Source organism: Anomaloglossus baeobatrachus, chromosome 7, assembly GCF_048569485.1.
Source record: "Anomaloglossus baeobatrachus isolate aAnoBae1 chromosome 7, aAnoBae1.hap1, whole genome shotgun sequence".
In the NCBI taxonomy this organism is placed as follows: Eukaryota; Metazoa; Chordata; class Amphibia; order Anura; family Aromobatidae; genus Anomaloglossus; species Anomaloglossus baeobatrachus.
The window spans coordinates 37940613-37957540 of NC_134359.1; the positions used below are offsets into that span (position 1 = coordinate 37940613).

Here is a 16928-nt window from a genome sequence, read left to right on the forward strand (position 1 = left end):
CTTCATTTCTGCATGTTGGCGCTCTTTTGAGAGCCAGCCCTCATGCAGGGATTGGCTGGCAGACCACTGCAATGCCACAGCCCTGTTAGTTGTGGAATTGCAGTGATTGGCCGGCCTGCACAGCGTGACCGAGCCTTTATACCGGCGGGCGCGCTGTGCTCTGCTCACAGCTATCCAGACAGTCAGTGCAGGGAGAGTGTCGCTGCTTCAGGGAAAGGTTTGCGGCCCTTTATAGCTATTTCCGTAGCAGGGCTGCAAACAGTGTGACCAAAAGTCCTTCTCAGGACTATTCTAGTTGTATACAGGCAGGCAGGGTATAGCCAGGTCGGAGTACAGTAGCAGAGTCCTTCTCAGGACTATTGTTGCTATATACAGGCAGGGTATAGCCAGGTCGGAATACAGGCTAGTGACCAGAAGAGTCCTTGTCAGGACTATTGTAGCAGTATACAGGCAGGCAGGCAGGCAGGCAGGGTATATAGCCATTCCTAGTGGTGACCGTATACCAGCCTTCATCATATCTGGGGCTGGTGTACACAGTCAAAAACAGTCCTGATAGTGTCAGACTTCTCAGTAATTGTCGCTCCTAAAAACCTGTTAGGTTCTTATTGCATCCGTGCTTGCATTTAAAAACCGCACGTGTGTGCCTGTCGGTGGCAGCGTACAGGTGCACTTGTGTGCGTTTTTCACAAACTATTATATAACGCACAATTCCAGTATATAATACACGTCAGTCAGCAGTGTCTGATAGTGTCAGACTTCTCAGTAATTGTCGCTCCTAAAAACCTGTTAGGTTCTTATTGCGTCCGTGCTTGCATTTAAAAACCGCACGTGTGTGCCTGTCGGTGGCAGTGTCAGGCTCCATATTGTCCCTGGATAGAGACGTGCATGATGGCCTGTAAACCTGAAGTGCCCATTGTAAGGCAGTGGGTCTATTGTAGTATAGCCCTTAGGCAGGGCAGCCAAAAATTTGGAGGCTCCACATTGTCCCTGGATAGAGATGTGCATGAGGGCCTCAAAACATTGTTACCATTGCAAAGGAGCGGGTCTCCTGTCATTGTAATGTCCATTCTGAAAGAATGGGCGAAAAAATTTACCACTGGGGGTATACCTGAAACAACGGCCTAACTATTGTAACGGTCATCATGATGGCGCATGAGGAGAAGGAGGAGCAGTCCAGCGATTAGCCAAAGTCCAGAAGTGTGTTACCATGGTTGAGTGGAGGTACATGGCAAATTCCCGTTACAAACTTTAAATTCCGCTGTCATTTGCTGGTGGTGTGGTGAAGTGTGGCCCAATCCAACCCTTGTTCATCTTGATCAGAGTCAGCCTGTCAGCATTTACAGTTGACAGGCGGGTGCGTTTATCTGTAATGATTCCACCTGCGGCACTAAAAACACGCTGTGACAAAACGCTAGCGGCATGGCAGGCCAGGACTTCCAAGGCGTAGAGAGCCAATTCATGCCACGTGTCTGTCCAGCTTGGATACCCATTAATTGTAAGGCACAGAGGAATGTCGGAGTACAGTTGTTTGATCTGCAAGGTACTCCTTGAGCATCTGGGCAAACTTAGGATTTCTTGTGGCACTACCCCTCACCTCAGGGGCTGTGGTATGTGAGGGGCTGAGAAAACTGTCCCACATCTTAAAGACTGTTCCCCTACCTCTGGCGGATTGGACTTGTGCCCCTCTCGGCTGTACGCCTTGGTTGTCCACTGATTCCTGAGCTATGCCGCTAGCGTTTTGTGAGGGGAATGCTTTGCCTACTTCCGTGACTATGGCCTTCTGGACCTGCTGCATTTTGCCTGACCTCTCCGCCTCGGGAATAAGAGACATAAAGTTCTCCTTTTAGCGTCGGTCTAACAGTGTTACCAACCAGTAATGATTGTCGGCCAAGATGTTCTTAACGCGAGGGTCACGAGACAGGCAGCTTACCATAAAGTCAGCCATGTGTGCCAGACTCTTAACAGCCATCACTTCAGTATCCAGACCAACACGATGACTGAACATGCTGTCCTCCTCCTCCTCCTCCTCCTCATCATCTACCCTGTCCTCTGGCCAGCCACGCTGAACCGAGGATATGACTGCATGTCATATCCTCAATTTGGCCAGAGAGTTGCTCCATGTCTTCATCCTCCTCCTCGTCATAGTCCTCCACTGCACGTTGTGATGAGACGAGGCTGGGCTTTGTGTTATCACCCACACCCACTACTGTTTCTTGCTCAAACTCATCGCGCTCCGCCTGCAATGCATCATGGTTGTTTTTTGAGCAGAGACCATTTTAGAAGGCAGAGAAGCGGTATGGTGACGCTAATAATGTCGTCATCGCCGCTCACCATCTTGGTGGAGTCCTCAAAGTTTTGGCGGATGGTACATAGGTCGGACATCCATCTCCACTCCTCAGGTGTTATGTGTGGAGTTTGACCCATTTCCCGACGGCTTAGGTGATGCAGGTACTCAACAACTGCCCTCTTCTGCTCACATATCCTGACCAACATGTGCAGAGTTGAATTCCAACGCGTGGGGACATCACACACCAGTCTGTGAGCCGGAAGATGCAAACGGCGCTGAAAGCCGGCAAGGCCGGCTGAAGCAGTAGGTGACTTTCGAAAATGTGCAGACAGGCGGCGAACTTTTACCAGCAGATCAGACAGCTCTGGGTATGACTTTAGAAACCGCTGAACCACGAGGTTGAGTACATGGGCCACGCATGGAACATGTGTCAGCTGGCCTCGCCTCAAAGCCGCCACCAGGTTCCGGCCATTGTCACACACGACCTTTCCTGGCTTTAGGTTCAGAGTTGTGAGCCAGTGATCTGCCTGCTGTTTCAGAGCTGTCCACACCTCTTCTGCATTGTGGGGTTTGTCACCTATGCAGATTAGCTTCAGCACTGCCTGTTGCCGCTTCACCGAGGCAGTGCTGCAGTGCTTCTGTGTCGCCCTGGACAAGCCAGGGGCCACAGAGCACAACACTTAAACACCCCACACTCCCTGCAGGCATATCATAGTCAAAACACAAAATCCTTGTTGCCTTCCCCAGGGGCTGTTGTCCACACCAGGGTGTGGAGCCAGGCGGTTGGTCTCCACCCACCAAGGAGGAGGGAAAACACAGGCAGTGAGAGTTAAGCTAAGGAAGTGGAAGGAGGAAAGTAGTAGAGAGGAGAAAAGTGACAGCAAAGAGCCTGAAGTTGGTCCGGGTGTGTGGCCCGGACAGGACAGCAAGGTTGGCAGGATGTGGTGACCGTCTGCAGTGGAGGCCGATTGGAGTCTGCCGTAAGGACCGTGGATGGGTGGTGACCCGGCCGTACCGGACCGGTATACAAAGAGAAGCCAGCACCATTGGCAGAGGACTTTCGGATCCCGGCAAGGCTTGGTGTCGCCGTGAATTTGCCAAATCCGTTAGTGAAGGGGACCTCAGGGTTTCCAAACAGCCAAGTCCCGATAGAAGGCAACCGTCCAACCGTGAAGGGGAGACACCGCCACCGCCAAGGGCAACCGTCTCCCAGGGCCAGCGCCTGTGGGCAAAAGGGGCTCCTCCGGCCCATATCCAGGTCGGGGAGCGGGTTACCGGTGGGAAACCATCACTACCAACACTTAACTTAGGTGCAGGGAGAGACAGTCATCACTAACCTGCAGGGAGGAACAACCGCAGCCGTCCGAGGGACCCGTCCATCCAGCCACTTGTTTTACCGTGAACTGTGTCATCATCATTGGGCTGAGTGAGTACCTCCGTGCCGTGCGGCACAGCGCTGCCCCTGCGACCCTGCACCTCATCAGGCCCCGCAACCCGCCTGTCATCCATCTCTACCCCATCACCGGGCCCCGGGACAACCAACCCCCCTACCCACGGAGGGGAGAAATAACAACAAAGCTGCTCCCTGTCCCAGGCTCCCGGGATCCCCGTCCAGAGCAGCGGTGGTGTCCACACAATCACCACAACCGTGGGTGGCGTCACGGACAATATCCCCAAAACCCAAACCACCCCTTTTCACTCACGGGCGAGTAGCGCCGCTCGAGTCCCCGGGATCCGGCCATCGCTCGAGCCAACGAGCAGCAGCAGCCGTAGAGCAGCGGCAGCCGGACCCGAGCAGTGGGAGAGCGCAGCGTCCCCTCCTCCGCCCGCGACACTTCCAGCTTGGGACTGGTGTGGAGGGTAAAGTGGATGAGGATGCGCAGGAGGAGGAGGAGGCTGAGGAGCATGACATTCCGGAGCTGTAGAGTGTGGGTGAAACCCTGACTGAGGTAGGGCCTGCAAAACTTGGTGTGTGAAGGACGTGTTCCGTCCCTCGCTCAGACTGGGTCCCAGCTTCCACAATATTAACCCAGTGTGACGTCAACGAGATGTAGCGGCCTTGCCCACATGCACTTGTCCACGTGTCTGTGGTTAGGTGGACTTTGGCTGAAACAGCGTTGTTCAGGGCACGTGTGATGTTTTGTGACACGTGGTTATGCAATGCGGGGACGGCACACCGGGAGAAATAGTGGCGGCTGGGGACCGAGTAACGTGGGACAGCTGCCACCACCAGGTCGCAGAATGCTTCTGTCTCAACCAGCCTAAAAGGCAACATTTCCAGTGCAAGCAGTCGCGAAAAGTTAGCATTTAGAAGTGTGGCATGTGGGGCGTTGGCAGTGTATTTGCGCCTGCGTTCAAAGGTTTGCTGAATGGATAACTGAACGCTGCGCTGGGACAAGGACGTGCTTGATGATGGTGTTATTTCTGCGTGGGTAACTGCATGTGCAGGACCGGAGGAGGCTTGTTCGCAGGCAGCATGGACAGGGGATTGGCTCGCATGCACAACCAGCGAAGACGTAGCAGTGACATCAGCAAGCACTGCTCCTCGACTCTGTTGTACTTCCCACAAAGTCGGGTGCTTGGCTGACATGTGCCTGATCATGCTGGTGGTGGTCAGGCTGCTAGTTTTGGTACCCCTGCTGATGCTGGCATGGCAAGTGTTGCAAATGGCCTTTTTAGAATCATCTGGAGCCAACTTAAAAAACTGCCAGACTCGGGAAGACCTAACATTTGTACAGACACCTTGTGTCGTGTTGTTCCGGGGAACAGTTGCCTGACGTCTGCCTGGGGCCACCACTCTGCTTCTTACTGCCTGTTGGGATGCTACGCCTCCCTCCCCCTGTGCACTGCTGTCCTCGCTCTGCATATCCTCCTGCCAGGTTGTGTCAGTTACTGGATCATCCACCACGTCGTCTTCCTCTTCCGCACCCTGCTCCTCCTGACTTCCTGACAATTGTGTCTCATCATCGTCCACCCCTTGTTGAGACACGTTGCCAACTTCATGAGAACGTGGCTGCTCAAATATTTGGGCATCTGTACATACAATCTCGTCATGGCCCACTTCAACAGGAGCTGGCGAGAGGCCAGAATGTGTGAATGGAAACGTGAACGAACAGCTCTTCCGAGTGTCCAAGTGTGGGATCAGTAATGTCCATGGACGTGTACTCGGCCTGGTGGTAGGAAGGAGGATCAGGTTCTGAAATGTGCGGTGCAGTATCACGGCTACTGACACTTGACCATGTGGAAGACAGAGTGTTTGTGGTGGTGCCAATCTGACTGGAAGCATTATCCGCTATCCAACTAACAACCTGTTGACACTGGTCTTGGTTCAAGAGCGGTGTACTGCTGCGGTCCCCAAGAATTTGGGACAGGACGTGCGAGCGAGTAGATGTGGCCCTTTGTTGTGGCGAAATTAGAGCTTGCACACGACCTCGGTCTCTGCCTGCACCACCATCACGTCCACTTCCTTGTTCGTTGACAACGCCCTTGCGCATTTTGCAATGCTGTGCTGATGTGTATCACTAGACTTGTGCGTTATATCCAAGTTTTTGCAAAACGCACACAAGTGCAGCGGAAAGCTGCCACCAACAGGCACACACGTGCGGTTTTTAAATGCAAGCACGGAGGCACTAAGAACCTAACAGGTCTCTATCCAGGGAAAAGGTGGAGCCTCCCAATTTTTGGCTGCCCTGCCTAAGGGCTATACTACAATAGACCCACTTCCTGACAATGGACACTTAATGTTTTGAGGCCCTCATGCACGTCTCTATCCAGGGACAACGTGGAGCCTCCCAATTTTTGGCTGCCCTGCCTAAGGGCTATACTACAATAGACCCACTTACTTCCAATGGGCACTTCAGGTTTACAGGCCCTCATGCACGTCTCTATCCAGGGACAACGTGGAGCCTCCCAATTTTTGGCTGCCCTGCCTAAGGGCTATACTACAATAGACCCACTTCCTTACAATGGGCACTTCAGGTTTACAGGCCCTCATGCACGTCTCTATCCAGGGACAACGTGGAGCCTCCCAATTTTTGGCTGCCCTGCCTAAGGGCTATACTACAATAGACCCACTTCCTTACAATGGGCACTTCAGGTTTACAGGCCCTCATGCACGTCTCTATCCAGGGACAACGTGGAGCCTCCCAATTTTTGGCTGCCCTGCCAAAGGGCTATACTATAATACACCCACTTCCTGACAATGGACACTTAATGTTTTGAGGCCCTCATGCACGTCTCTATCCAGGGACAACGTGGAGCCTCCCAATTTTTGGCTGCCCTGCCTAAATGCTATACTATAATACACCCACTTCCTGACAATGGACACTTAATGTTTTGAGGCCCTCATGCACGTCTCTATCCAGGGACAACGTGGAGCCTCCCAATTTTTGGCTGCCCTGCCTAAGGGCTATACTACAATAGACCCACTTCCTTACAATGGGCACTTCAGGTTTACAGGCCCTCATGCACGTCTCTATCCAGGGACAACGTGGAGCCTCCCAATTTTTGGCTGCCCTGCCTAAGGGCTATACTACAATAGACCCACTTCCTTACAATGGGCACTTCAGGTTTACAGGCCCTCATGCACGTCTCTATCCAGGGACAACGTGGAGCCTCCCAATTTTTGGCTGCCCTGCCTAAGGGCTATACTACAATAGACCCACTTTCTTCCAATGGGCATTTCAGGTTTACAGGCCCTCATGCACGTCTCTATCCAGGGACAACGTGGAGCCTCCCAATTTTTGGCTGCCCTGCCTAAGGGCTATACTACAATAGACCCACTTCCTTCCAATGGGCACTTCAGGTTTACAGGCCCTCATGCACGTCTCTATCCAGGGACAACGTGGAGCCTCCCAATTTTTGGCTGCCCTAGCTAAGGGCTATACTACAATAGACCCACTTCCTTACAATGGGCACTTCAGGTTTACAGGCCCTCATGCACGTCTCTATCCAGGGACAACGTGGAGCCTCCCAATTTTTGGCTGCCCTGCCTAAGGCCTATACTACAATAGACTCACTTCCTTCCAATGGGCACTTCAGGTTTACAGGCCCTCATGCACGTCTCTATCCAGGGACAACGTGGAGCCTCCCATTTTTTGGCTGCCCTGCCTAAGGGCTATACTACAATAGACCCACTTCCTTACAATGGGCACTTCAGGTTTACAGGCCCTCATGCACGTCTCTATCCAGGGACAACGTGGAGCCTCCCAATTTTTGGCTGCCCTGCCAAAGGGCTATACTATAATACACCCACTTCCTGACAATGGACACTTAATGTTTTGAGACCCTCATGCACGTCTCTTCTCAGGGACAACGTGGAGCCTCCCAATTTTTGGCTGCCCTGCCTAAGGGCTATACTATAATACACCCACTTCCTGACAATGGACACTTAATGTTTTGAGGCCCTCATGCACGTCTCTATCCAGGGACAACGTGGAGCCTCCCAATTTTTGGCTGCCCTGCCAAAGGGCTATACTACAATAGACCCACTTCCTTCCAATGGGCACTTCAGGTTTACAGGCCCTCATGCACGTCTCTATCCAGGGACAACGTGGAGCCTCCCAATTTTTGGCTGCCCTGCCTAAGGGCTATACTACAATAGACCCACTTCCTTCCAATGGGTACTTCAGGTTTACAGGCCCTCATGCACGTCTCTATCCAGGGACAACGTGGAGCCTCCCAATTTTTGGCTTCCCTGCCAAAGGGCTATACTATAATACACCCACTTCCTGACAATGGACACTTAAGGTTTTGAGGCCCTCATGCACGTTTCTATCCAGGGACAACGTGGAGCCTCCCAATTTTTGGCTGCCCTGCCTAAGGGCTATACTACAATAGACCCACTTCCTTACAATGGGCACTTCAGGTTTACAGGCCCTCATGCACGTCTCTATCCAGGGACAACGTGGAGCCTCCCAATTTTTGGCTGCCCTGCCTAAGGGCTATACTATAATACACCCACTTCCTGACAATGGACACTTAATGTTTTGAGGCCCTCATGCACGTCTCTATCCAGGGACAACGTGGAGCCTCCCAATTTTTGGCTGCCCTGCCTAAGGGCTATACTACAATAGACCCACTTCCTTCCAATGGGCACTTCAGGTTTACAGGCCCTCATGCACGTCTCTATCCAGGGACAACGTGGAGCCTCCCAATTTTTGGCTGCCCTGCCAAAGGGCTATACTATAATACACCCACTTCCTGACAATGGACACTTAATGTTTTGAGGCCCTCATGCACGTCTCTATCCAGGGACAACGTGGAGCCTCCCAATTTTTGGCTGCCCTGCCTAAGGGCTATACTACAATAGACCCACTTCCTTCCAATGGGCACTTCAGGTTTACAGGCCCTCATGCACGTCTCTATCCAGGGACAACGTGGAGCCTCCCAATTTTTGGCTGCCCTGCCAAAGGGCTATACTATAATACACCCACTTCCTGACAATGGACACTTAATGTTTTGAGGCCCTCATGCACGTCTCTATCCAGGGACAACGTGGAGCCTCCCAATTTTTGGCTGCCCTGCCTAAGGGCTATACTACAATAGACCCACTTCCTTCCAATGGGCACTTCAGGTTTACAGGCCCTCATGCACGTCTCTATCCAGGGACAACGTGGAGCCTCCCAATTTTTGGCTGCCCTGCCTAAGGGCTATACTACAATAGACCCACTTCCTTCCAATGGGCACTTCAGGTTTACAGGCCCTCATGCACGTCTCTATCCAGGGACAACGTGGAGCCTCCCAATTTTTGGCTGCCCTGCCAAAGGGCTATACTATAATACACCCACTTCCTGACAATGGACACTTAATGTTTTGAGGCCCTCATGCACGTCTCTATCCAGGGACAACGTGGAGCCTCCCAATTTTTGGCTGCCCTGCCTAAGGGCTATACTACAATAGACCCACTTCCTTACAATGGGCACTTCAGGTTTACAGGCCCTCATGCACGTCTCTATCCAGGGACAACGTGGAGCCTCCCAATTTTTGGCTGCCCTGCCTAAGGGCTATACTACAATAGACCCACTTCCTTACAATGGGCACTTCAGGTTTACAGGCCCTCATGCACGTCTCTATCCAGGGACAACGTGGAGCCTCCCAATTTTTGGCTGCCCTGCCAAAGGGCTATACTATAATACACCCACTTCCTGACAATGGACACTTAATGTTTTGAGACCCTCATGCACGTCTCTATCCAGGGACAACGTGGAGCCTCCCAATTTTTGGCTGCCCTGCCTAAGGGCTATACTATAATACACCCACTTCATGACAATGGACACTTAATGTTTTGAGGCCCTCATGCACGTCTCTATCCAGGGACAATGTGGAGCCTCCCAATTTTTGGCTGCCCTGCCAAAGGGCTATACTACAATAGACCCACTTCCTTCCAATGGGCACTTCAGGTTTACAGGCCCTCATGCACGTCTCTATCCAGGGACAACGTGGAGCCTCCCAATTTTTGGCTGCCCTGCCAAAGGGCTATACTATAATACACCCACTTCCTGACAATGGACACTTAATGTTTTGAGGCCCTCATGCACGTCTCTATCCAGGGACAACGTGGAGCCTCCCAATTTTTGGCTGCCCTGCCTAAGGGCTATACTACAATAGACCCACTTCCTTACAATGGGCACTTCAGGTTTACAGGCCCTCATGCACGTCTCTATCCAGGGACAACGTGGAGCCTCCCAATTTTTGGCTGCCCTGCCTAAGGGCTATACTACAATAGACCCACTTCCTTACAATGGGCACTTCAGGTTTACAGGCCCTCATGCACGTCTCTATCCAGGGACAACGTGGAGCCTCCCAATTTTTGGCTGCCCTGCCTAAGGGCTATACTACAATAGACCCACTTCCTTACAATGGGCACTTCAGGTTTACAGGCCCTCATGCACGTCTCTATCCAGGGACAACGTGGAGCCTCCCAATTTTTGGCTGCCCTGCCTAAGGGCTATACTACAATAGACCCACTTCCTTCCAATGGGCACTTCAGGTTTACAGGCCCTCATGCACGTCTCTATCCAGGGACAACGTGGAGCCTCCCAATTTTTGGCTGCCCTGCCTAAGGGCTATACTACAATAGACCCACTTCCTTACAATGGGCACTTCAGGTTTACAGGCCCTCATGCACGTCTCTATCCAGGGACAACGTGGAGCCTCCCAATTTTTGGCTGCCCTGCCAAAGGGCTATACTATAATACACCCACTTCCTGACAATGGACACTTAATGTATTGAGGCCCTCATGCACGTCTCTATCCAGGGACAACGTGGAGCCTCCCAATTTTTGGCTGCCCTGCCTAAGGGCTATACTATAATACACCCACTTCCTGACAATGGACACTTAATGTTTTGAGGCCCTCATGCACGTCTCTATCCAGGGACAACGTGGAGCCTCCCAATTTTTGGCTGCCCTGCCTAAGGGCTATACTACAATAGACCCACTTCCTTCCAATGGGCACTTCAGGTTTACAGGCCCTCATGCACGTCTCTATCCAGGGACAACGTGGAGCCTCCCAATTTTTGGCTGCCCTGCCTAAGGGCTATACTACAATAGACCCACTTCCTTCCAATGGGCACTTCAGGTTTACAGGCCCTCATGCACGTCTCTATCCAGGGACAACGTGGAGCCTCCCAATTTTTGGCTGCCCTGCCTAAGGGCTATACTACAATAGACCCACTTCCTTACAATGGGCACTTCAGGTTTACAGGCCCTCATGCACGTCTCTATCCAGGGACAACGTGGAGCCTCCCAATTTTTGGCTGCCCTGCCTAAGGGCTATACTACAATAGACCCACTTCCTTCCAATGGGCACTTCAGGTTTACAGGCCCTCATGCACGTCTCTATCCAGGGACAACGTGGAGCCTCCCAATTTTTGGCTGCCCTGCCTAAGGGCTATACTACAATAGACCCACTTCCTTCCAATGGGCACTTCAGGTTTACAGGCCCTCATGCACGTCTCTATCCAGGGACAACGTGGAGCCTCCCAATTTTTGGCTGCCCTGTTTAAGGGCTATACTACAATAGACCCACTTCCTTACAATGGGCACTTCAGGTTTACAGGCCCTCATGCACGTCTCTATCCAGGGACAACGTGGAGCCTCCCAATTTTTGGCTGCCCTGCCAAAGGGCTATACTATAATACACCCACTTCCTGACAATGGACACTTAATGTTTTGAGGCCCTCATGCACGTCTCTATCCAGGGACAACGTGGAGCCTCCCAATTTTTGGTTGCCCTGCCTAAGGGCTATACTATAATACACCCACTTCCTGACAATGGACACTTAATGTTTTGAGGCCCTCATGCACGTCTCTATCCAGGGACAACGTGGAGCCTCCCAATTTTTGGCTGCCCTGCCAAAGGGCTATACTACAATAGACCCACTTCCTTCCAATGGGCACTTCAGGTTTACAGGCCCTCATGCACGTCTCTATCCAGGGACAACGTGGAGCCTCCCAATTTTTGGCTGCCCTGCCTAAGGGCTATACTACAATAGACCCACTTCCTTCCAATGGGCAATTCAGGTTTACAGGCCCTCATGCACGTCTCTATCCAGGGACAACGTGGAGCCTCCCAATTTTTGGCTGCCCTGCCAAAGGGCTATACTATAATACACCCACTTCCTGACAATGGACACTTAATGTTTTGAGGCCCTCATGCACGTCTCTATCCAGGGACAACGTGGAGCCTCCCAATTTTTGGCTGCCCTGCCTAAGGGCTATACTACAATAGACCCACTTCCTTACAATGGACACTTCAGGTTTACAGGCCCTCATGCACGTCTCTATCCAGGGACAACGTGGAGCCTCCCAATTTTTGGCTGCCCTGCCTAAGGGCTATACTACAATAGACCCACTTCCTTACAATGGGCACTTCAGGTTTACAGGCCCTCATGCACGTCTCTATCCAGGGACAACGTGGAGCCTCCCAATTTTTGGCTGCCCTGCCTAAGGGCTATACTATAATACACCCACTTCCTGACAATGGACACTTAATGTTTTGAGGCCCTCATGCACGTCTCTATCCAGGGACAATGTGGAGCCTCCCAATTTTTGGCTGCCATGCCAAAGGGCTATACTACAATAGACCCACTTCCTTCCAATGGGCACTTCAGGTTTACAGGCCCTCATGCACGTCTCTATCCAGGGACAACGTGGAGCCTCCCAATTTTTGGCTGCCCTGCCTAAGGGCTATACTACAATAGACCCACTTCCTTCCAATGGGCACTTCAGGTTTACAGGCCCTCATGCACGTCTCTATCCAGGGACAACGTGGAGCCTCCCAATTTTTGGCTGCCCTGCCAAAGGACTATACTATAATACACCCACTTCCTGACAATGGACACTTAATGTTTTGAGGCCCTCATGCACGTCTCTATCCAGGGACAACATGGAGCCTCCCAATTTTTGGCTGCCCTGCCTAAGGGCTATACTACAATAGACCCACTTCCTTACAATGGGCACTTCAGGTTTACAGGCCCTCATGCACGTCTCTATCCAGGGACAACGTGGAGCCTCCCAATTTTTGGCTGCCCTGCCTAAGGGCTATACTACAATAGACCCACTTCCTTACAATGGGCACTTCAGGTTTACAGGCCCTCATGCACGTCTCTATCCAGGGACAACGTGGAACCTCCCAATTTTTGGCTGCCCTGCCTAAGGGCTATACTACAATAGACCCACTTCCTTCCAATGGGCACTTCAGGTTTACAGGCCCTCATGCACGTCTCTATCCAGGGACAACGTGGAGCCTCCCAATATTTGGCTGCCCTGCCTAAGGGCTATACTACAATAGACCCACTTCCTTCCAATGGGCACTTCAGGTTTACAGGCCCTCATGCACGTCTCTATCCAGGGACAACGTGGAGCCTCCCAATTTTTGGCTGCCCTGCCTAAGGGCTATACTACAATAGACCCACTTCCTTCCAATGGGCACTTCAGGTTTACAGGCCCTCATGCACGTCTCTATCCAGGGACAACGTGGAGCCTCCCAATTTTTGGCTGCCCTGCCAAAGGGCTATACTATAATACACTTACTTCCTGACAATGGACACTTAATGTTTTGAGGCCCTCATGCACGTCTCTATCCAGGGACAACGTGGAGCCTCCCAATTTTTGGCTGCCCTGCCTAAGGGCTATACTACAATAGACCCACTTCCTTCCAATGGGCACTTCAGGTTTACAGGCCCTCATGCACGTCTCTATCCAGGGACAACGTGGAGCCTCCCAATTTTTGGCTGTCCTGCCAAAGGGCTATACTATAATACACCCACTTCCTGACAATGGACACTTAATGTTTTGAGGCCCTCATGCACGTCTCTATCCAGGGACAACGTGGAGCCTCCCAATTTTTGGCTGCCCTGCCTAAGGGCTATACTACAATAGACCCACTTCCTTACAATGGGCACTTCAGGTTTACAGGCCCTCATGCACGTCTCTATCCAGGGACAACGTGGAGCCTCCCAATTTTTGGCTGCCCTGCCAAAGGGCTATACTATAATACACCCACTTCCTGACAATGGACACTTAATGTTTTGAGGCCCTCATGCACGTCTCTATCCAGGGACAACGTGGAGCCTCCCAATTTTTGGCTGCCCTGCCTAAGGGCTATACTATAATACACCCACTTCCTGACAATGGACACTTAATGTTTTGAGGCCCTCATGCACGTCTCTATCCAGGGACAACGTGGAGCCTCCCAATTTTTGGCTGCCCTGTCAAAGGGCTATACTACAATAGACCCACTTCCTTCCAATGGGCACTTCAGGTTTACAGGCCCTCATGCACGTCTCTATCCAGGGACAACGTGGAGCCTCCCAATTTTTGGCTGCCCTGCCTAAGGGCTATACTACAATAGACCCACTTCCTTCCAATGGGCACTTCAGGTTTACAGGCCCTCATGCACGTCTCTATCCAGGGACAACGTGGAGCCTCCCAATTTTTGGCTGCCCTGCCAAAGGGCTATACTACAATAGACCCACTTCCTTCCAATGGGCACTTCAGGTTTACAGGCCCTCATGCCCGTCTCTATCCAGGGACAACGTGGAGCCTCCCAATTTTTGGCTGCCCTGCCTAAGGGCTATACTACAATAGACCCACTTCCTTACAATGGGCACTTCAGGTTTACAGGCCATCATGCACGTCTGTATGCAGGGGCATTGGTGAACCTCACAATTTTGGACTGCCCTGGCAAAGGAAAATACTACAAAGACTCAGTTTTTCAAAATGGGCACATTAGACTCAGAGGCCTTTATGTACGTCTCTTCTCAGGGACATCGGAGTGCCACACAATGTTTTACGTAAAATCTTTCATGTATTGATCTCAAAAAGTAACATACATTAGCTCCATCTCACTATTGGGTATGTGCCCTTAACATTTCCGCCATGAAAAATCATTTTGGTGTCATTTTGAAAGGTTTTCTGGTGAGTCCGTAAAAATGGCGTAAAACGCGGACAAAATTGTTCACAGCTGTGACTTTTGAGTGATAAATGCTTCAAGGGGTCTTCCCCATGCTGTTGCCATGTCATTTGAGCACTCTTCTGAGACTTTTGTGCCATTTTTAGGGTTTCTACATGCTGCCGGTGGTCATTTCACAAAAATACTCGGGTCTCCCATAGGATAACATTGGGCTCGTTGCTCGGGCCGAGTACACGAGTATCTTGGGAGGCTCGGCCCGAGCTTCGAGCACCCGAGCTTTTTAGTACTCGCTCATCACTATTCTCTTATTTTGCTCCTTTTGTCAGATTGTAGAGTATCCAGATCGATTCCACCTGTGTCTTTCCCGCAAAGAAGAGAGCTCAGCCTAATTGTACCCAACAATAATTACTGTACTTTCCTGGATTTGTCGAATTGGTGAAATGCTTGGAGAATATATTTAATGAATGTTTTCTTTGAATTTCCAGCCTTTATTCAATCATTTCCATTTCACATCTGCTGTTGTTTTGTGTTATTTTGACTTTGTATGTGGTACACGCATAAAAAATCTTCAGCAGTGCTAGCATATGGCTCAGCGAGACTATCTGGTTACAACATTTTCTAGAATAAAGGCAACTATAGGCTAGCAGCGAACCATATGTAGATATGACATGAAAGTAACTAACACCTTTGGAGAGTAGAACCCAAAGTTAGTGTAGCGCCTGGTCCCACCAGACCCCGTGGGGGGGCGCGCTCCCTCACATTTGCCCAGTCCCAGCATGGCTCCCACGTGCACTCCCGGTCCAAGTTCCAGGCAGCGACAGCCTTCCTCTTACCGGTCCCATGGCTCTGCAGGCGCTGCCCCTGGTCCGGGTCCTGCTGTGCATCCTGCTCCCAGGCCTGCTGCAGCCTCTTCCTGTCTCCTGTCCTCACACAGAATTGCAGTAAGTGACTCTAGGCTGCGTGCGAGGCCACGCCCCCTTTCTTAAAGCGGTATGCCTCGTTTTCTGGAAGTGACCTCAGAGGTCACCAGTTACCTAATGGGTATTTAGGTTCACCTCCCCCGGCAGCAGGCGCCCGAGCAACGCTTCTATTAGAGCCTTGCCAGTGTCCAGACCCTTTTGTGCTGTTATCTGTAATCTGTGCATTTGATACCTGGTTCTAATCCCTTGTCTCTCCATAGTGCCATCCGTACCATTCCGGCTGGTGGGGACGTCACCGCTCATACCTACAGTGGACGTCACCGTGCCATACCTGCCGTGGACATTATCTGTGCCGTACCTACTGTGGACGCCCCCTGCTGTGAACATCTCCGGTGCCATTCCCGTGTTATGCCGGCTACGGACGTCACAATCTTGCTACACCTGGCCCTACAGAGACTCCTACTACCGGTTCCTGGCTGCCGTGCATTTAGGCCTTCTGGGGAGGCGCCGCACAGTCCCTGTATAGGGGTTCGCTGCTGGTCGCCTTCTCAGGGCAGTCCGGTGCACGGTCCAGTGGGTCCACCTCCGGACGCTCGCCGCTCCTCAGTGAGCGTAACAGTTAGGTTACATCCATTCCATGTTCCTATGGATATTGGAAGACTTGGCTAAAAACGACAAGTCAGATCTGTTTTAATATTTTCCAAGGCATGTAAGAAAGTGATGGTTTACTTTGCATATATATATATATATATATATAAAATATAAATATATACAGTGTGTCCACCCATATCCTGTCCACCGCCCTTAACTTAAGAACGGTGACAGCTACAGTTAGGTCCAGAAATATTTGGACAGTGACACAAGTTTTGTTATTTTAGCTGTTTACAAAAACATGTTCAGAAATACAATTATATATATAATATGGGCTGAAAGTGCACACTCCCAGCTGCAATATGAGAGTTTTCACATCCAAATCGGAGAAAGGGTTTAGGAATCATAGCTCTGTAATGCATAGCCTCCTCTTTTTCAAGGGACCAAAAGTAATTGGACAAGGGACTCTGAGGGCTGCAATTAACTCTGAAGGCGTCTCCCTCGTTAACCTGTAATCAATGAAGTAGTTAAAAGGTCTGGGGTTGATTACAGGTGTGTGGTTTTGCATTTGGAAGCTGTTGCTGTGACCAGACAACATGCGGTCTAAGGAACTCTCAATTGAGGTGAAGCAGAACATCCTGAGGCTGAAAAAAAAGAAAAAATCCATCAGAGAGATAGCAGACATGCTTGGAGTAGCAAAATCAACAGTCGGG

At 51.1% G+C, this 16928-nt stretch overlaps 1 protein-coding gene across 1 annotated transcript in view; it reads left to right on the forward strand.

Annotated features, from left to right (window-relative positions):
- Positions 1-16111, forward strand: part of GALNT13 (polypeptide N-acetylgalactosaminyltransferase 13) — a 455667-nt gene extending 439556 nt beyond the window's left edge. The window contains exon 11 of the mRNA XM_075317230.1: positions 15885-16111. Coding sequence (XP_075173345.1) covers positions 15885-16007 — 123 coding nt within the window. The 3' untranslated portion in view covers positions 16008-16111. The remainder of the gene's footprint in view (positions 1-15884) is intronic.
- Positions 16112-16928: the final 817 nt, after the last annotated feature.